General features: G+C 25.2%; 1 protein-coding gene across 2 annotated transcripts; it reads left to right on the top strand.

The window, feature by feature from the left end:
• The first annotated feature begins 2203 nt into the window (after positions 1-2203).
• Positions 2204-5144, top strand: LOC124921615. Of its 2 annotated transcripts, none has more exons than XM_047462287.1 (8): positions 2204-2304; positions 2788-2938; positions 3031-3181; positions 3264-3389; positions 3483-3563; positions 3943-4132; positions 4203-4473; positions 4724-5144. In XM_047462287.1, exons 1-8 carry the CDS (start codon positions 2263-2265, stop codon positions 4957-4959), a joined length of 1248 nt encoding a protein of 415 aa, XP_047318243.1. In that variant the 5' UTR covers positions 2204-2262; the 3' UTR covers positions 4960-5144. The 2 variants fall into 2 exon arrangements, with proteins under 2 accessions (XP_047318243.1, XP_047318244.1); XM_047462288.1 differs by having other exon boundaries at positions 4719-4861.
• The last annotated feature ends 17920 nt before the right edge of the window (positions 5145-23064 follow it).

Below are 23064 nucleotides of genomic sequence, written 5' to 3'. Positions count from 1 at the left end.
AATATTTAAATTATTATTTTATATAATAAATATTTACTTAATCAGTTTCAAACACATATAAATATAATATATATATATATATATATATATATTCTTTATTACATTATTATTTATATTAAATATGTATATATCAAAATATAAATAATTAAATTTATTTTTATAAAATAGAGTTTAAAAAACGGGTGATAAATTATTATATATATAATAATAAATATTAAATACAAAATATATATACATACACAAAATAATAAAATTATATTTCAACAATTGGTCTAGCGGTTTTAGTGTTCATATTTCATGATTAAGACTAGAGTAAAATCCCAAAACATGCAAATTTATATTTTCAAAAATGTATTCTTAACTATAATATAACAAAAAAATTGGTTATAAATGCACATACCTTCATAATTTTTATATTTATTTTATATATATATATATATAATTTTTTTTTATAAATGCATCTACTTCATAATTTTATATTTATTTGTTACCTTATATATATTATATTATTTTTCATCATTAATTTTATATAAATTATATTTTATCTTTTATCATACATTTTTTTCTCTCTTTATATATATATATATATATATATATATATATATAATTTTCTTTATGAGTATAAATAATTTAACTTTTATGTTAATATAAAAATTAACTAATTGGTAATAAATATTAAATACAAAATATATATACATTCACAAAATAATAAAATTATTTCAACAATCATAAGTGGTTTGACGGTTTAAGTGTTTATATTTAATGCTTAAGATTAGAGTTCGAATCCCAAAACATGCAAATTTATATTTTCAAAATGTATTCTTGACTATAATATATGGTGGCGCAACTTTTAAACAAATAATATGCATAAGAAAGTGTGAGATATGAATTAGTGGTTAGTTTGGTGAGCATTTGAAAGTGTGAAGTCACAAGATGAAGGTCGGGTGGTGGGTGATTTGTTGAGTGTGAGGTCGGAATTAGTGGTTGGTATGACGAGTATTTGAAAGTGTGAGGTCACGAGAAGGAGGTCGGGTGGTGGGTGGTTTGTCGAGTGTGAGGTTAGAATTAGTGGTTGGTTTGGCGAGCATATGAAAGTGTGAGGTCACGAGATGGAGGTCCGATGATGGGTGATTTGTCGAGTGTAGGGTTGGAATTAATGGTTGGTTTGACGAGCATTTGAAAGTGTGAGGTCACGAGATGGAGGTCGGGTGGTAGGTGGTTTGTTGAGTGTGAGGTCGGATGTCCGATAGTAGATGATTTATCGAATGTGAGATTGGAATTAATTGTTGGTTTGACGAGCATTTAAAAGTGCACATACCTTCATGATTTTATGTTTATTTGTTACCTTATATATTATATTATTTTTCATCATTAATTTTATATAAATACATTTTATCTTTTATTATACATTTTTTCTCTTATTATTTTTTTTGTATGTGTATAAATAATTTTTATGTTAATATAAAAATTAACTAATTGGTAATAAATTAAATAATATATATATATATATATATATATATATATATATATATAAAATAATAAAATTATTTCAACAATCATAAGTGGTCTAGCGGTTTAAGTGTTCACATTTCATGTTTAAGACCATGGTTTGAATTCCAAAATATGCAAATTTATATTTTCAAGAATGTATTCTTGATTATAATATATGGTGACGCAACTTTTAAACAAATGATAGACATCTTAAATTTTGAGGTCGGAATGTGTTCAATTGTGATTGGTTGAAGTGAGAGTAAAAAAGAGGTCGACTAAATTGATAAGTGACTTGTCGAGGGATAAAACTATGTGAAAAAATGTGAGTCACAAGATTATAGTCAGTGGGTGGTTTGCCGAGAGAATAAGAAGACATATGAAAAAGTATGAGTCACAAGATGAGTGTCAATTGGAAGGTTAGTGGTTGAATTTGACGAGATATAAGAGATGTGTCATCAATTGAGATCGACTAAGATTGGTGGGTGGTTTGCCGAGGGGATAAAAGCACATATGAAAAAATATGAGTCACAAGATGATGATCAATTGAGAGGTTAAGTGGGTGCCGAAACGATAAAATATATGTTAATATTAAATTTAAGATTAAACTTAATTTTTATAAACTAAAATTAATTTTAAATTAATTAAATTTAAATTATATTAATTTTATCTAAAATATTTATAGATAAATAATATTATATATATTTATCCCCTTTTAGTTAAATAATTCTTAGAGAGAGGATTTTCCGAAGAAATCGCGACCGAGACTTCAGTATGAATGATGCTCAGGAAAGATTCCGGAACATACGATTGCAGGTTTTATTTTATTTTTTGATCAAGCTTCATTTTGAAACTATTTTGTGAAGAACTGACTATATGTTGATGATGAGAATTTAGATTTGTAGTGTTTGAGGTTATCTATCTTACTTAATAATAAGATGTTGTCTATCTATGCTTATACCCAGCCGTTTTTATCGATTAATTATATGTCTTATTATAGCAGATCTCTTGTGGCTGTATTTTTACTGGTTAGATTAAAAAAAAGATTTCCATTTGACCAACAAGCTCCTAATTAGGTCTCTGATTCTGTTATTTGAGCACCCTGAGCTCAACATATCATTTCTAGATTTCTTGGCTGGAGATGAATTAATAGTTTCTTTTTGCACCCATTAAGGCAAATTGGTGATAAGAATGATGAATTTCATATGGAGTTGATTCTATCAGATAAAGTGTGTTCAATTTCTACCATAAGATTTGAGCTCCCCTTATGCTGACTTTTTGAAATGAATGCTTCATTAGGAGGAATATGATACCCATGATCCAAAAGGGTGTTGTGACACCCAGTTACTGTCTTTCCTGGAAAAGAGGTCGAAAATAATTGAGATTGTAGCTGCCCACAACATTGTATTTGCTCTCTCTCAGTCTGGCATTTGTGTTGCATTCAGCCGAGGTAGAGTATTAATGTATTATTGCTTTCCCTTTTGCTTACATTTTATACTTTTGAAGAAAGTAGCCCTATGATTTTCTTATTTTTGGATGCAGAGACTAATCAAAGAATATGTTTCTTGAACATTAGTCCAAATGAAGTTATCAGAAGCTTATTTTACAATGAAAACAATGATTCACTCATTACAGTTTCAGTTTATGCTTCAGATAACTATGATTCTTTGAAATGTCGGACCACGAGTATTGAGTATGTAATATTGTTGGCATTTTAGTTTCTATCTCTCCACATCTCGATATTCTTACTCTTGGATCACTCACAATTTTTTCAGGTATATAAAAGGAGGTAAACCAGATGCTGGAATTGCTCTTTTGGAGTCCGAGTCATTTAAATGGCCCGGGTTTGTCGAGTTTGATGATTTAAATGGGAAGCTACTCACTTATTCTGCACAAGATAGGTGTGTTGTCATTCTAGAATCATTCTCATTTGTTAACTTATTACATTTTTGTGCATTGTAGACTAATGATTCACATCTTCTCTTTTCTTTCAGCGTATATAAGGTATTTGACCTGAAAAACTATACAATGTTGTACTCAATATCAGACAAAAATGTTCGCGAGATAAAGATCAGGTATTCATTGAGGTGTCGTGTGTTGAACTTATAGCCATTTGGGTCCTAACTCAAACTTATATGTTTTTGTTAGGTTGTTTTACCTTATGTTTGAGGACTTTGCATGTATGGATCGGTTCAAAGTGAAAATTATTCTATCCTTTAAAAAACAAAACTTACCAAATTAAGATGAATCTAAATAATTAAGTAACATTTATCATGTTATCGAATGAACTTAATTAGAATATATTTTAAGTGCTAAACTGTGTTATCAAATACAGCATAAAAGTGAAGCATTCCTTAAATGTTATGTTCAAGGCACTTCTATGGTTGTTTATTTATTTATTTCCAAGGAACTAATTATTTATTCTTGATCTATAACCACCTTTGAGGAGAGCAGTCGAGGAATCCTGTTGTTGATTTTCAAAGCTAGTAGCCATGTTCCTCTTAAGATTCTGTCCATAGAAGATGGTACAGTTCTTAAAACTTTCAATCATCTACTTCATCGTAATAAAAACGTGGATTTCATTGAACTGTTCAATGAAAAACTTCTTGTCAAGCAAGAGGACGAGAATCTTCAGATTCTGGATGTAAGTAGCTTCTTACGTCGGTGTCGCTTTCTTGAACTTTTGATATCTGAAGCTTCCATGTTATTTACAGGTCCACAATTCCGAGTTAATAGAAGTTAGCAAAACAGAGTTTATGACGCCATCAGCATTTATATTTCTATACGAGAATCAATTGTTCCTGACATTTAGAAACAGAACCGCTGCAGTTTGGAACTTCCTAGGCGAGCTTGTAACAACGTTTGAGGATCACCTTTTGTGGCATCCTGAGTGGGACACAAACAACTCACATATTACTAGTGATCAGACTTCAATAATTTCTTACTGCAAAGCTGACTCACATGATCCATTGACAGAGGCAAATGGTATTTTCATCTTAGGATGACTTTATGGCCTTGTTTGATTTAGATTATTTCAAGTACAAGTTATTGAAAACTAAGTTATATGAGCAAAAGTCATTGGGATTTAGGGTATACATATATAATGAAAAATAGTTGTTTTTATTTTATAAAAAATGATGTTTTGAAAGATGTGATCGATAAGTAGATTGACCGGATTATTTGGTATTAATATTATATTATTGACCTTAACTTGTGTTTTTGTTGGCGAGTGTAGCTGGTTCGATCAATATCAGTAATATCTTGACCGGTAAATGCGTTGCCAAAATACAAGCATCTGGTGGTTGCAGTTGCAATGACCATTGTAGCAGTAGTGGAAAGACTTGCAACTCTAAGAGCAGCTGCAGTGTCGCGGAAGCATTGGAGGACATAACGGCCCTTTTCTACGACGAGGAACGGAATGAAATCTATACAGGAAATGCACACAGCTTAGTCCATGTCTGGTCTAACTGACAACTAACCGGTTGATCTATGTTTTATTAGGTAAATAATTGAGTTATTTTTACTGTAATCTTAGGTTTCTATCACCTAAGTGGTCCTTTTTCTTCCATGTAAAGAAAGTTAGTGTGAATCTGAACCGGTTGTAAAATAAATGTTGCCACAATGATGTTGTGATAGCAAAAGTGTAATATAAGCTAGTACTTATGGCTGTTTAGTTAAGCATTTACTCAATTTAATTTATTAGTGGGCTATTTGAAGGTAAGTGATTATTAATCAAGGATTCTCGTGCATATAAATAAAATAAATTTAATAAAAATTTAAAACAGATAATTAATGTTTAAAATTTTTAATAAATCATTAATAATATATTACTTTGATAAAACAATTTATTTTCTCACATATATTATCACGTAATTTTTTTAATGCACTTCTTATCTTGTGACATTACACTTTCACTTTGGTTAAATCAAACATTACCAATCTCTTTTTTACTTTCATTTTAGTCCACCGATATTTAATTGACCTCTCATCTCGTGACATTAAAGGACTCCGACTAATGAATCATCTATTTTCAAATTTTATCTACCAATTCAAATCGGACTTCTCATCTCGTGACCTTAACTTTCACTTCGGTCAAATAACTAATCTTCTCGCATATTTAACCACCAATATCAATTTCTTTCTCAATTGACCTCTCATATCTTTACCTTACTTTCACTTCGACTAATCAAAAATCATCTCATTCTACATTTTTATCCACCAATCACAATCTCGACCTCTCATCTCTCGAAGACCTTACTTTCACATCATCAAATTACCCATCATCTCACATATTTTATAATATACAACCCAACATTCTTATCTTCACTTCTATTAACCATACATTTCATTTCATATTTATCCACCTCAATCGACCTCTCGTCTCGTTAATTTACTTTCACTTTGACTAATTAATCATCTCATTTCACATTTATCACCAATTCACAATCGACAACTCATCTCGAGACATTCTTATCCTCAATTCGGCTAACCATGCACATTTCATTCCACATTTATCCACCCTAATTGACCTCTTATCTCGTTACCTTATTTTTACTTTAACTAATTAACCATCCCATTCCACATTTATCCACCAATTCATAATCGACATCTCATCTCGAGACCTTACAAAATACACAAACCGACATTTTTTATCCTCAATTCATCTAACCATCTATCTCATTTCACATTTTATCCACCCCAATAACCGACCTTTCATTTTTTATCTTACATTTTCACTTCAGCCAAATCAACCATCTTCAACATTACCAATCTCTTTTACTCTCACTTTGGTCACCAATCCCCAACAGACCTCTTATCTCGTGAACCATCTCCTCACATATTTTACAATATATAATTGACTTTTTTTATCCTCACTTCGGCTAACTAGTCATTTCATTTCACATTTATCCACGCCCTAATCAAACCTATCATATCGTGACCTTACACACTTTCATTTCGGTTAATTCAACCATCTCCAATATTATCAATCTCTTTTACCATTACTTTGACCTATATATCAATCCCCAATCGACCTTTCATCGCCTGACCTTACATACTTCGATTAACCAACCATCTCATTTCACATCATCGTCAAGTACCTCGTGAATATGATTAACCCCTTTTTAAAACTAGTTAATATTTCTCACACAAGCAAAAGAGTTTTGAACTCGGAATGAAAACGTAACAATTTTTCAAACACTAACTAGCAAATTACTTAGGAGTAGAGACTGTCTGTAAAGATAGGCGTATATGACATATCGTCGTAGGCCCTTCTTTAATATACCGAACTCTTAAAACAAATCTCTGATTTTCTTTTTTTTAGTTTCTTTGGAAAGAAAATTAAAGAAACGACTTTAAAGTCAATTAAATCAATACATCCGCGTGTGTATAGATTTAAAACCTGTACGGGCCAATTCAAAAGGATTATGCCAAAGAACTCTATTTTCGGCTCCTCATCCCTTTCCACCTTTTTATGGCATATAGAAGAAGGTAAGTCAAGGAGTTCTTTAACATAGTTTGCCTTAACCCACGAAAAACGTTTTCTCTTAAAAAAACAGTGCACGGGTCGAACATACCATAAAAATCCCTCGTCTCCTACCACGGAAGTACGTGAAGAAGGTAATGCATGGGGACGATAATTTCTGGATCGCACAAACGCCCTTAAAGATAGAGTAATTTTTCATTATGAGGGAAACGAAGCGAAACGAAAAAAACGCGTACACCCGACGATATGATATCTCCCTCCCATATTGCCATGCGTCCGCCTCACGACGGCGCATGTTAAGCTATACAAAACCAATGGGATACCATAGCCGGGTTCATTCCGGGGGACGTTACAAAATCCTTTATAGAAGTTTTGGTGTAAAATACGTTTGTACATCTACACATTTTTGTTGATTTTTCTAAAATCATTTGGCGACTCTATTTTCAAATAAATGATATTTTAATTTAGTTATATTTAATTAATTTAAACTAGGTTTTAACTAAAATGTTATTTGATTCCTAATTATTAAAATTTGAATAAAAATTAATTATTTTTTATAATTAATTTCTAAAACTATCAGGTATTCTCAAAAAAATTTAAAATAATGTTTTATTTTAAAAAACGTCTGACACTCAAACTAAAACTAAGGTCGAAACGCATCGAACCTCAAGCATCCCGCGATATTCCCCGTATTGCCACGCGTTGTCTAGACATGTGCTAAGTTACGGGGAACGATTCATGGGGTTACACTATCTAATAACGCTTAATTTTTAGATTTGTAATGAGATTAGTAAGTCGCGCTTATAATAATTAAGGATTTATATTCAAATGATTCCTGGGATTCATTTGAATATAAACTTGACCATGAGTGAAGGTATACTATAATTATTTCAAAATAATAATGAAAGAGTAATTAGTTATGAAATTTTAGTAATAGAATGTAAACAAATTTTGTTTCTCTATTTAATTAAACTTTATTTTTTTTCTAATAAATAAATAATTATATATATATATATATATATTAATTATTATATTTTAAATTTATTTTTTAATATAATATATATATATATATATATATATATATAACAATCTATTTAAAAATTAATTCTCAATATATTTAAATATAAATAAATTAATCTATTTATTTTTGAGTCTTTCATTTTTATTAATATATTTTTGTCTTTATAAATTTATTAAATTAAATTTTAATATTTTTTATTTACATTAAAATATTTTTTACTTATCTCCATATTTATTAGATATACCATTATTTAAACTATTTTTTTAATTTAATGTATTTAAATAAGTTATATATATATATATATATCATAATTTTATTTATATTAATTATTTTATAATATATAATTATATATTAAAATTTTAAAATATTTTAATTAGAATATTTATTAAAAATTACTAATTTTTATATATTCTTTATACATATTTGTTATTCAATCGAATATACAATTATAAACTATATATTGATGCATATTTGAGAGAATGTTGTTATGAATTTAAGGGGGGTAAATATTGAGAATTTGAATTAGAAAGATTGATGGAATGATGGTGCGAATTTGAGGATATAAATTGAATTATTGAAGGTGGATTGAGAAAATGTTGTGCGAATTTAATAATGAAATTTTTTTGAATGATAGATAAGATATAATGAAATATGTGAATTCAAATTTAAGAGTTTAGTAATTCAAATGTTATTAATAATAAATAACAAAAATGGTTAAAGAATAAGATATGTAAGGTAAAATTCTCCTTAAATTGTACGTATATTTATATTATTTATATTATTTTTATATGTATATTTTACCTATTAGTTTGACAACTGTGTATAATAATTTTAAAAAAAAAATAATAAAAATTATAACTAGAAAATGATAAAAACACATTTAAAATGAGATAAAAAAACTGTTTATAAATTTTAAAATTTAACATTTTTAACTTGTCCAATAGAACCATGTGACTATTTTTGTTATGTTCTATCATTTTTTTCCTTTCCTTATTTTTTTTATTAATTTTAACTTGAATTTTTTTTAAATTTATAATATCTTATCAAATGTTTGAAATTTATTTTTGCAACTTAAGATGTCTATAAAGACAACACTCTTTTTATTTATCTACATGGTAAATATATATATATTTTTTTTTATCAAATAACTATAAATATAAAGTTAGTATATTTGTAAAATATATTTCCTATATTCAAAATTGCTATTATAATAATAATAAAGTGTTTCTTATTTAATATATTTTTTGAATTCAATTATAACTATTTTATATTATATATTACTAAGAAATAGTTAGTTATAATATATATTTAATCATTTATATGTTTTAATTTGTTTTTATAATTAAACTGACTTTTTAATTATTATTTTTATTTAATAATAGGGATATCAGTTAAAATAACTAAGTATAAGTATATTTATATCTTATTTAATTGGTAGATCCTCCTACATTTTTCTGTATCTTAATTCTTTCTTATTTTTTCTTATTTAATATGAAAGAAAATAAAAATAAAAATAAATAAAGAGCTGATGTTTAATTTTTTTTTATTTTTTATTTTTATTTTATTTTTATTTTTATGAGTGAGATACATTCCTCCATATGTATTGCATAAGTCCCATTTTTCATGTGACTCAAATTTTTAGTATATAATATTATTAATTATATATTATAAAATATATATTTTGGGTATAATGTTATATTACTTTTTTTTTATTTATTTCCGCATAATATTTATTAGGTTAACTCTTTCTCTTCGTATTATATATAATAATTTTTTTTCTCTCTCAATATTATATAATAATATATTACTTATTTTTTTATCATATTATATGTAATATATTAATTTTTTCTCTCTAATTTATAAACGTTTGTAGCCGCTCTTTCTATTTATAATATTTTAAATTTTTTTTTATCATAAATCCAACCTTATTATAAAAATTAAAATTAAACCATCTTCAAATTAAATTTACATAGATTATGAAAATCATTTTTGAGGTTACATTTTAATACCCATAAATTTAATTATATATACAAAGAACTCTTTGGATTTTTATTCATTGGAAAATTAAAATCCAAATTAAAAAAAAGGTTAGTGGAGAGCAATTGATGAATTGAATTGTACTAAATTAGAAAATTTCTTAAAACACACCCAACAAATAAATATTGATGGTGATGAATTATTTAAATAACTTAGTAATAATTAAAAATTTTGTCTCAAAAAATGCAAGGACAAGTATTTTTTTTATTGAATCCTATAGTACTAATTAATTGATAAATTATTATGGTATAAAAAATTTTTTGTTTACAACTTATTATATTAATATTTTTAATATGTATTTTGATATATTTTTTATATTAGTTAATATTGTTAAATATTTAGTTGGTATATTTAATATGTTTTTAATAAAATGTATAATTATTATATTTATTTTAATTTTGTAAGGCCACAAACTTTGAATTTGTATTTTGCCTCCATAATTGGTGTGCCCGGTCTCTAGAGTTGTATATATATATCGCCTAAATCTAGCACAAAGCTAAAATTGAATCTTTTGCACCACCGTGAATCTAGGGTATGAGAAATAAGTAAGTTTAATTTCTCGATTTTTTTCTATAGCTATTAGTATATCTAATCTTTAACTGTTTTCTTAGATGACTTAATTTACGTCTACTATTAAGAAGATTTTGTCTATATGATTGTTCTTTTTTATAAGTAATCTTAAAAGTTTTTATAACTTTGTTTTTATTTAATAATAAAGATATGATTAAACTAGATAAAAACATTTTTCTTAAAAAGTGAATAAAAAATATTTTGGATATATTTTGAAATCAAACGTTTTAACAATAAAAAAAATGATAATAAATAAGTTGTTATATATTATATATGAGAATGAAACATAAATGAATACCATATATATCAGTATATACTGCATAGTTTGTTTATGCTAGAATATTTGAATTATTTTTTTTAAAATATATATGTTCAAAGGAGAGAAATTGAAAGAAACAAAAAAAGTGGAGTCATCATAGAATTTACCTCCGTGCGCATTATGCAAATTCCTCGGACGGAAGTGCAAAGATCGTATATTTGCACCATATTTTCCGCCTGACAATTCTTTAAAGTTTAAGTATGTTCATAGTGTATATGAAGCTAGTAATGTTTCAAAGCTTATGAAGGAGTTGACTCCAGAGCAACGGGAGCCTGCATCGAATACCCTGGCTTACGAAGCGGAGCAACGTTTGCGGGATCCCATCCATGGCGTGGTAGGTGAAGTCTATCAACTTGAGATGGAACAGACTCAGAAGATGGAACTCCTTCAGGCGCTAGCTAAGGATGGAATTCTAGAAACTGGTAACATATTCTCTAGGTTGAACCGACTTAAACAAATTTTAAGCCACACCTGGGCTTATTTTTACTTTGTAGGTAACTGGTCACTCAAGCCTTTGTTCTGACCAAATGGTAAGTTTAGACTGAGTTACGAATTTTTGAAGTTAGGCTTTTTCCAGTTTTCTGCCAATTTGGATTAACTGAAACTTGAAATAGCCATAACTTTTGACTCAGACCACCATTTGGTCTGATCCAGCATGCGATGGAAATATGAGCTTGTTAGATTCCATTTTGGTGCTGGAATAAATATTCAATACTAGTCATTGGTCCATGCAATTCGCTATGGAAATTCAGGGGTCTCGAAGTGGATAATTTAGCTCATGGACGACCACACGTAGGTTGTAAGTCAAACCATGAGCCTTACTTGGTATCAAATGAAATCCAACTAAAAGATCTTTCCAAAGGTATCTTGTTTGCTCAAAACAGTTGATCCAAACAAAAGATAAGAATTTTCAAAGTCACCACATACTCTAGTTCGCTCCTGGAACGGAGTGAGTGAGGTTCCATAAGGTTGTCGGACTAAATTGACCGTTTTAACCGTAGAACGGAAACACGGGACCGATATCATTCGAACGGGCTATGTCTTAGCTTTCAAACCATAGGTTGCAATCCAAAAACTAAGTCATGTAGGATTAGTTATGAATTAAACACCAAGAGCATGTCTACTTTGATACTGTCTCGGTCGCATCGTCTTCAACCTCTTATTTGAGGGGTCTAAGAGCGTCAACGTTATTCCTAGTACAAACAAATGTGGTATAGAACTCTCCTAGATTTCCAAAAAATCCAAGAACAGACAATTACATTGAGTATAGCGTCCTAGGTGATATGGCATCATCATGATATCAGTATGCACATTTTTGAATCTTTTGGGCGCGAAGCCTGGCACATTCACCTCCTTTGACTCACTCCTGACTCGTCTAATTTGACTCGATTTTGACGTTTTTGTCCTTTCGAAGGTCTTCTACACAAAATTGCAAACAACAATATTATACTCAATTCAAGATTTTTCGAACTGATCAATTTAAACGTTATTGAATTACGACTCTTTTTGAAAATTGACGCTTGGACACACAAATGAGCCATAAACTGGTTTTTCGATATAATTTGTTCAACAAAAATATTACACTCAAAATTCATAATTTTTTAAGACGGTCATTCTGAACGTATGAAAATATATGAAGCTCAAGTACTTTTGGAAATTGGCGTTTCGACCGCTACTCGAGGGTCCCTTCGAGCCAATTTCAAAAAGTATTTTTTTTTATTTTGTTATCCAGGTTCAGTAATCAAGTATGGACTTCGTACTAAACTATGCAGAACCATTTTAATTTTTGGGTGTAAAAATTTAGTATCTATATAACTAGTAATGCTACCACATGATATACAAAATTAACATTATTATTAACCCATCTAAGTTGTATTCGTCAAGAGTTATTTCTAAGAGATCACATGTCATGAGTTCGATATCCACTTAAGCTTCTTTAATTCACACGAATTGTTTTTTTTCTTACCTAACTAAATTTTACACTTTAAGACAAATTATAAATTAAATATAAAATTATTAATATTTTTAAGAGATTTAAATAAATAAATATTTATTATGTAATAAATTTCTTTTATTTGGACTAGACTTATATGATAAAAATCCTAAAGGTCAGTTGTGGCGTCACTATTTATAGGCTAATATAACTTAAAATATATATCTTTTTATATTATATTTAATTTTGAAACTTGACTCAAAATATGAAATTTAGTTAGTTAAATAAAAAAATATTAATTTTGTGTGAATGTTACAAGTAACAGAAAAAATTTGACAAAAAGAGTAGAAAATAATGGTATAATTTTGTGAACAAATTAAAAATTTTAAAAATCTCTATTATTAACTTTTAAATTTACTAAAGAAATCAAACATCATAACTTACCACTTTTATTCAACTAGCTTAGTAGAATTAATAATAATGTTAATTATATATATATATATATATATATATAAATAAATAAAGGTACAAATATATATAATAGTTTTTATAATATATATTTAATATTTAACTTAATTATTATATTATAAATAAAAATTAACAATATATTTTAATATCATATTAATAAAAAAACTACTTAATTAAAACAATTTTAAGCAAGTCATGGATAAGCCCTCATGGATAAGCCCAACCAGTCACACAGATGGATTAGGGCATGTCACACCCAGGATAGCTTATTTGTTAAAAAATAATAATAATTTAATTAAATTTATTAATTTTTTTTTAATAAAGATAGTGATTCAAAATGAAAAACAATTTTTTTTATTTAGTTATGGGTTAAATTTCACTAAAAAATAATTTATTTTCATAAAATTTTAAATTAAAATTAAGTAACCGAAACAAAATTGTGCACATTTTCTTTTAGCTGGACTGGACATTATGACAACGGGTACCCTACCCACCGGGTAGTGAAGTACCCATCCCTGAACCCGATTTTCAAATTATTACCTGACCCCGAACCCGACGGGTAACTCTATTTATATCCACATCTCTGATTCATCGGATACCCGATCCCCAACGGTTACCCCATTACCCGATATTAAATATTAAAAATTATATTTTAATTAACTAAAATTATATAAATTAAATATAATATGTTACTACAAACTATAATTAACTTAAAAATATTAATAAATATTATATCCTTTAAAATCATTCAAACTATAAAATATAAATTCATTCTTACTACATAATATAAATTCATCCATACTACAAAAATACAAATAAACTTAAAAGTGATAGAACATAATTTTTAATTAAACACAAAAACTTCAAAAATCATCAAATTAGTTCTCACAAAAAAATATCATTCTTGAATACACTTTTCAACACATTTAATTACAACCTAAAAAATCAATAAAAAATAATCATTATTAAAAAATATAAAATAAACTAATAACATACCTCAAATCTTTTACAAACAATTAATTGCTTAAAAAATAAGAATTAATATGATTATTTTACATTCTCTTATATATTAATATTTTTCCAAAAATATTTATAAAAATAAATAACTAATATGTTAAACTATTATTCTCTAAATATAGTTAAACATAATATTTAAAAAAATTATTTTATTTTTAAACTAATATATTGAATTAAATATAAAGAACTTTTAATATTCCTTAAAAAAAAAACTGTTTTGACCCTTTATTTTTGTCTTTATAAAAAATAAATTTATTTATTGTATTATTTTATTAAATTATAAATTATTTCATAAAAAATATTAATATTCTATTATAATTTAGAACTTAGTTTGTTAGTTGTGAAAATCCATCTTAACACTTGGATAAATCTATATATATCTAATAACGCTTAATTTGAAATGTTGAGGGTGTACATCAAGCTCTCTCCAAAATGATTCTCATATCATAAGGTATTTTTTCATATTTCTCCCTCTTCATTTATGAATTGTTTTTCATGAATTCTATTAATCATTAATTATTTTAGGTCGGTTACTCCTTTATATATATACTTATATATATATATATTAATATTTTTTTATTAATTATTTTAAAAGTAAATCTAATAATTCTCCTGTAAAATATTATATATATTAATTGAATTTTTATAAAAAAACTGCAAAAAGAATAAGAGTTTTAGTTAATATATTATATTAATTATAAAAAAATATTTATATTAATTCAATTTAACATTAAATATTAAATATAAAAATATAGAAGAATAAAAAAACTTTCAGTTATCATATTATAATTATCTATTAATTTCAACCCGACTTTTCATCTTCCTCTCCACCCAAATATTTTCTCTTATAAATAATCTTAGATCAACAAGGTTCAATTGAAGAGAGAATAGTCATATCGACTCATAATATTCTCAATTTCTCTATCAATATCATGCTTTCAATAATTGAATTTGCATTATGTTATGTTTCAACAATTCGTTGTTCACTATTTTGCATTTTTTTCTAGGAATTTGATCATTTCAGGCAGCTACAACAACATCATCGGTCTCCAAGCATGTTATCTCTGTATCGACTCGTAATCTTCTCAATTTCTCTATTAATATAATGTTTTCAATAATTGAATTTGTATTAGGTTATGTTTCAACAATCTGTTGTTCACTATTTTGAAATTTTTATTAGGAATTTGATCGTTTCAGGCACCTGCAACAACATCATACACATTTCATCGATCTTCTTTTGAATCCGATCGTTTCAAGCAGCTGCAATAACATCATACGCATTTTATCGATCTTCTTTTGAATCCGATATGGTCAAATATGAGTAATGATTAAATTTTATAACTAATTAATAAAATAAAATATAAAATAAAATGCATATGATCTCTATATTCTTAGCCTAATATTTTTTACTATTTTCCAATTTTTTTTGAAATATTATTATTATTTATTATAACATTTAATTAATTTATTTATTATTCACATTATTTTATAATATTTGTTTAATTAATTTATTTATTATTCTAATTATTGGATAATATTTGTCTTGATTATCCTATTTAATATATTCCTATTATATTAATAATAAAGTGATTTAGTCTGAATTTAATATATCAGGTTGTTAATTCTATCATCATTTATTATTTGGTCATGCGATGTTATCCTATTTGTTCTTCTCGCTAGATACCTACTGTTTTAAGATGATAACGTGATGACTATATATAGGAAAATCTGTAAAGGGGATTTCAAATGCCCGCAAGAAAAATGGGAAGCGAAATAAGACAAGGATTTGAAATCAAGAGAAAGCCAAAAATTCTTTGCCTCCGTGAATTTAGAAAAAAAATTAAAAATTATTATTTTTTATTTAATTATTTATTTATATTATTTCATAACACAGTCTAATAAGATATTTTATAATAAATTATAAGTAAAATTGTATTTTAATAGAAATATTAATATTTTAATTATATATATATAAATGTTGGAGATGTACATCAAACTCTCTCCAAAATGATCTTAATTATTATATGTATTTTCTTTATATATATATATATATATATATATATATATATATATATATATATTTATATATATATATATTTCCATTAATTTTTAACAAAATTTCATCATTAATTATTCTATGTCGGTTACTTTTTTTATATATATATTAATATTTTTTTATTAATTATTTTAATAGTAAACCTAATAATTCTCATCTAAAATATTATATATATTAATTATAAAAAACTGAAAAAAATAATAAGAGTTTCAGTTATCATATATATTAATTATATAAATTATCATATATATTAATTAAATAACGTGATGGCTATGTATAGGAAAATCTGTAAAGAGGATTTCAAATGGCCACAAAAAAAAAATGGAAGACAAGGATTTGAAATCAAGAGAAAGCCGAAAATTCTTTGTCTATGTGAATTTAGAAAAAAAATTAAATTTTTTTATTTTTTATTTAATTATTTATTTTTATTATTTCATAACACAGTCTAATAAGATATTATATATATATATATATATATATATCATCATTTTTTAACAATGTTTCTTCATTAATTATTCTATTTCGGTTACTTTTTTATATATATATACTTATATATATATATAAAAATATTTTTTTATTAATTATTTTAAAAGTAAACCTAATAATTCTCATCTAAAATATTATATATATTAATTATAAAAAACTGAAAGGATAATAAGAGTTTCAGCTATCATATATATTAAGTATAAAAAAATTATTAGTTAGTGAAATTTTGATCATTTTATCATAAAATTCGTTTATAAAAGGATATTTTGGTTTTTTTATTGCATTATTTCTAATTTTGTTTGGTTTGTTTTAGGTACTTTAAGTCATTGTAGGCCATTATACTTTTGGATGCAAGCTATTGTACTTTCAAATGTTTGTTCACTTAAAATACTTTAATTTTAAGATAATTGTGTTTAGCTCTAGATTTATATATTCATATGTATAAACTAACTTGAAATAATTAAAATCAAGTATTTTGTTTAATACTCCTATTTTTATTGAAATAATAATGTGTTTTATAAATTTAATTTTATTGTGCAACTTTTATTTTTATTGTAATACTTTTGTTTTTTATACTCCTATTTTTAAAGAAAAAATGTTAGTAAAAATAAACTTAATAAATATAACATACCATCCATATATATTAATATTTTTTTATTAAATATTTCATCTAAATAATTTGATTATTTATAAATAAATTCAACTAAAATAAACCCTTCTCATCTAAAAAGTCATCTATAATTATTGAGATTTGTATTAAATATTAATATTAATTATGAAAATTATTTAAGAAATTTAAATTATAAAAATATATACTTTACGGATAATAAATATTATTATAACCTCACATACATAAAATAAATTATTTAGTTTAATTCTAATTTATAACTAATTAATGAAAATAAAATTAACGGATAATAAATATTATTATAACATTCCATTTATATATATTAATAATTTATCCAAATAATTAACATCAAACAAAACAAACCCCTTCAGTTTATTTCAGCCATAATTCATAACTAATTAATGTAAATATTGTGGAAATTGAATTATAAGAATTTCAACACCCAAAAAAAATGAGTTTCATTTTACAAAATTTTAGACAAATTATTTAGGTGGTACAAATAAATCCATAAACAATGGATACTTTATTTATTTATTTTTTATTATTTTTTTGTCATATTTTAACTTTAATGTTATATTGCTGGATGTTCAGTATCTACTTTATTTTGGTATTTATATATGTATTTGTCTTTCCATTTGGTAATAAATTTATTTATTTTTCTTGTCTATATTCTATATTTTGGTGATTTGAAATTGAAATAATAAGATGTTTATTGAGAAGGTTACTAAACTCTTAGCCTTTTGATATTATACTTTTCATTTTTTACTACTTTTTCATCTATTTCATTTAAAATGAAATTATCTACAAGAACATAAAAAGAGAAATTTCGAACATCAATTTTATTGTTTGAATTTGCAAAACCACTAAATCCTTATCAGATGGATGATAATTTCAATCGTATTTATTGATCTATGTAATTTAATTTGGATAAATTTTGATTGAATCGACACTATGAATAAGAGTTTTGTTTGATATTTATAGTCTCAAATTGGTAGGACTTTTAATTGATATTTATAGTCATAAATTTTGAGAAATTAAAACTTCTTATTTCTCGTGTTGTGTCTAATTACGATCCTTACAACCTTAAAAAAATGTAGTAATAATTGTCTAATTATCGATATTCATTCCACTTATTATTTCATCTTATATTTTTTTTATATTTACAACTTAGACTAACTATTATAATATCTATTGATATTAGAATCTCAAAAAATAACACAAAGGAATCTATTTGAATGGTAGATTTAATTAGCGTGGACAACTACAAGCATTTAGTGGTCGTTTGACGAACACGATAATTTATTAAGACGGAAAAAAACAAAAAATGTAATTTTTTTTAATTTTCATTTTTTTACATATTTTTTAATTAATATATGTGTTAACTTAGCTCCGTGCAAACGCACGAACTTTTTGCTAGTTTATATAATGTTTGATGCAGTTTATTTAATCTGAGTCAAAAGTCAAATAACTGATAGACATATTATATATAATGAAAGTATGCCTAAATCTCTTGTCGTATATATCAGTTATGTCTAGTATTGAAGAGATTCCACATATTAAATAAAAAGTTTATAAATAATGAAAGTATTACTTACCTATTTGTGTTGTAGACTTGTACTCATGTAGATCTTACAAAAAAAATCAACTTTGTTGCTGTTAAAACGGAAGAAGAAGCTACAAAATAAATATTGAAGATTAAGTAAATAAATAAAAGATTGTAAAAGTTGAAAAACAGACTGAAAACATTATTTACTTGCATAGCTATGTAACTTATGTTAAAGAAGATAGAAGTTAAAGACTTAAACTCTTGAACTAAGGTTGAATAGAGATATATGAGAGGGAAACATTTATTACAAACTAATAAAATTATGTTAAGCGTGCATGATGTACGTAGGAAATGATGTTAAGAGTAATGATAAAATAATTAATATATTTATTTAATGATAGTTAATTAGTTAGTAGTTGGAATTTGATAAGTCACTTAAATTTTATTAATATACTATTAATATTTAATATATTCGGGTATCGGGTTTGGGTTTTCAACACTCCCCATCCCCGACACTGAACCCGATCGGGTATTATTTTTCATTCCTCATCCCCGACCCCGACTCCGAACCCGATTTAAAATACCCGAACCCAATCATGAACTCCAATTATCGTAGCCGCACTAATTATGATTATGAGTATCATATATTTTTAATTTTATAATATATATATATATATATATATATATATATATATATATATATAATAATAATAATAATAAATGATTATGAGTATCATATAATTTTATATGTATTCACATTGTCCAACACTCTAAACTAATTTAAGTTATTTAATTATAATATGACTATCATTTTTTTTATTAGTTTTGTTATTATGTATATATGCGGATAATGGTAAGGATGTGTTTACTCCTCCTGTCAAATTCTACTTTAGAAATTTATTTTATTACCATCTCCGCCTCAATAGGTTTTTGGGAATTTTCGCAAGTACCGTTGTATCATATTTTTTTAAGAATAAATAAAAAAACATCTTAGTATAATAAAAATTATATAAATGAATTTTTTTAATAATATATATACATTGTAATAGTTTTAATCTGTTAATTAGTATAGAAATATTTTAGAAAATAATTTGTTAATTTAAGATTATTTTAAATTATAAATTGAGGGATAAAAGTTTGACCGGTTAATTTATTTTTTATTTGGGTAAATAATTGTGTTATTTTTAATGTAAGGAGGTTGTATCATTACTTTATTTGTTCTTTTTTTATCATGTAAAGAAAGTTGTGCGAATTTGCCCAAAAATGCAATTATGGAAAAAGTTAATATAAGTTAATAAATAATTCAAAAGATGGTTACTCAATATAGATATAGTGAGCTATTTTAAGTTATGAGTGATTATTAATCAAATTTGTGTATTAGTGATTTTCAAAAAATTAAAAGTTACTAATTTTCATCGCATTTTAAAGGTTTTGAATGTGATTAAAAAAATATATATGATCTATCGAAATCATGATTTTTATTTTACACTTAATATTTTTTAGTTTTAATATTTTTTTCTGTGTTTATGTTAATTTTGTTGATTAATTATTTTAAAATTAATTTTCAAACATGTTAGAAATAATTGGATATATAAAATTAGAATAATAATTGAGAGAAAATTTGAGTAAATGAATTTTTTTCAACAAAAAAATAATGTCAGCACATCCTGTCTCACATTCTCTCTTATATATTAAACAAGTGGTAAAAAAACAACTTATATATTAAAAATTTAAATTTTTAAAAAGAATTGAACACAAGACGTCGAATTGATCAACTAAGATTCCATTAATATTTATATATAATATTTTTTAATTTTAATATTTTTTTAATTAATAATATTTTTAAATAATGATATTATTTTTAGAATTTAATAAAATTAAACATTCTAATTTATATATAATTCAATTTATAATATATTTTATTTAAATAATTATTAAATAATTATTTAAATGGTACAGGTTGCATTTACATGTACCATTTTAGATATGTTTTTCTTCCAAAATAGAAATATCAATTAAGTGTTTCACTAATAAATGTTGAGTTGGGTATATATTATATTTTATTTTATACTACTCACTGAATTAGTCTATCTACATGACATGGTATCGGATTTTAGGGGCTGATAATTATTTTAAAAGTATAAAACTAATTTAATTCAACTTTATTATTAATTAAAAAACACTCAAATAACCATTTTAATCCGGTTGTAAGCCCAAAAAGCCAATTTGTTAAAAATAATAAATATATTAGTTAAATTAATTAATATTTTAATAAAGATTGATTGATTCAATAAAAATCAATTTTTTATTTAATTATGGGTTAAATTTCATTTAAAAACAATTTATTTTAATAAAATTTTAAACTAAAATTAGAATAACCAACCAAAATTTGTTCAATTGGCGTACTAAATAATTATGAGTATTATATATTTTTAATTAATTTTATTTTTTTAATAAAGGAGAGGTAGCCTGATAAATTTAAAGCACTTCTAAAATCATATATTTTTAATTTTATAATATATATATATATAAATAAATAAATTAATTAATTAATAAATAAATAAAGGTACATTGTATCATATAATATATGATTATTAATATCATATATTTTTATATAATATAAGTATTCACATCGTCCAAAACCTAAACTAATTTAGGTTATTTATCCATAATATGACTATCATATATTTTTTTTTATTAGTTTTGTTATTATGTATATATATATAATATATATATATATATAATGTAATAATATTCAACTTGGGAGGTTAACGGGGCGGATCGGCATGGATAATCCTGTCACATCCTACTTCCGAAAATTTATTTTACTATCATTCCTGTCCTCGGTTTTGAAAAAAAATTCGCGGGCACCCATATATCATATTTTGTTAAGAATAAATTAAAAATATCTTTATTAAAATTATATAAACAATTTTTTGATATTATATATGTTGTAATAATTTTAATCCGTTAGCACGTATAAAAATATTTTAGAAAATAATTTGTTAATTCATTATTATAGAAAAAAAAGGACAAAGAAAAAATGACATTAGCCATTTGATGGGATGAAAATGGGTTAGAGAAAATGCCATTATGGATCATCGGTAAGTTTGCGAAACCACGTTGCTTCAAATATGCTAATTTACAAAGTTTAAATTGTTAATATCGTGCCAATAAACGAGCGTGGTTGATTTGAGTATTGTTTGAATTGTTCTTCTTACCACCCAATACAACTTAAAATATTCAACCATGTGATGCAGGAATTATAAGAGCATTTAAGATGCATTATCGATGCAAATTTTGTCGTTCTATTTTAGAGGGTTTTGAGGCTAGAGAAACAAATCCAAAGAAGATCAATGTTCTAGATGCAATCAACATTGCTATCTCAGCTTGAATGAACGATGTTAAGAATACCATAATTACAAATTGCTTTCAACATTGCAAACTTCGTTAGGTAGAAAGTGTGGTTTCACAGCCTTTATAAGAAGAAGGCATTAGGGAATTAGGGTGAACAATAAATGAGTTACACTATCGTAACACAATGAATATGGATCAACTCTTGGATTATCCGGGTGAAAACGACACGACCAAAATTGTAACTGATGAAGAAATCATTGAGGGTCTTAGAGGAAACAATCAGCATGAAGACAATGAGGATGATAATCGTGTTTTGGTGCATGTTTCTCGTAAAGAAGCAATTAGAGCAGCAATGAGACTTAGTGATTTTCTCCAACAATATGATAGAAGCACTCCACAACTTCATAAAACTTTGCAAAAAGTGAGGGATGAGATTCTAATGAATATAAATTTTAATACAAAGCAGACAACGGTGGACTCATATTTCACTAAAGTATTCTGAATTATTAAAAAAAATATATTATTACTTTATATCGATTGAGACCTATATGCGCCAAAAAGTTATATTACTTAATAAATTTATCGAAATTATTACTTTAACTATTCGGGTAAGAATTTATTACTTTATCGAGGTTATAATTTTATCCAATATA

The sequence above is a fragment of the Impatiens glandulifera genome, chromosome 1, assembly GCF_907164915.1.
Source record: "Impatiens glandulifera chromosome 1, dImpGla2.1, whole genome shotgun sequence".
Lineage (NCBI taxonomy): Eukaryota > Viridiplantae > Streptophyta > Magnoliopsida > Ericales > Balsaminaceae > Impatiens > Impatiens glandulifera.
Note: the sequence above shows the minus strand (reverse complement) of the source record. Positions and strands in the feature narration are given on the sequence as shown.

Excerpts from the sequence above, each read along its gene's own strand:
- LOC124921615 (XM_047462287.1), top strand. The coding sequence starts at position 2,263 with ATGAATGATGCTCAGGAAAGATTCCGGAACATACGATTGCAG. Across the intron at positions 2,939-3,030 it reads TTGTGTTGCATTCAGCCGAG|AGACTAATCAAAGAATATGT; the intron begins GTAGAGTATTAA and ends TTTTGGATGCAG. Across the intron at positions 4,133-4,202 it reads AGAATCTTCAGATTCTGGAT|GTCCACAATTCCGAGTTAAT; the intron begins GTAAGTAGCTTC and ends TGTTATTTACAG.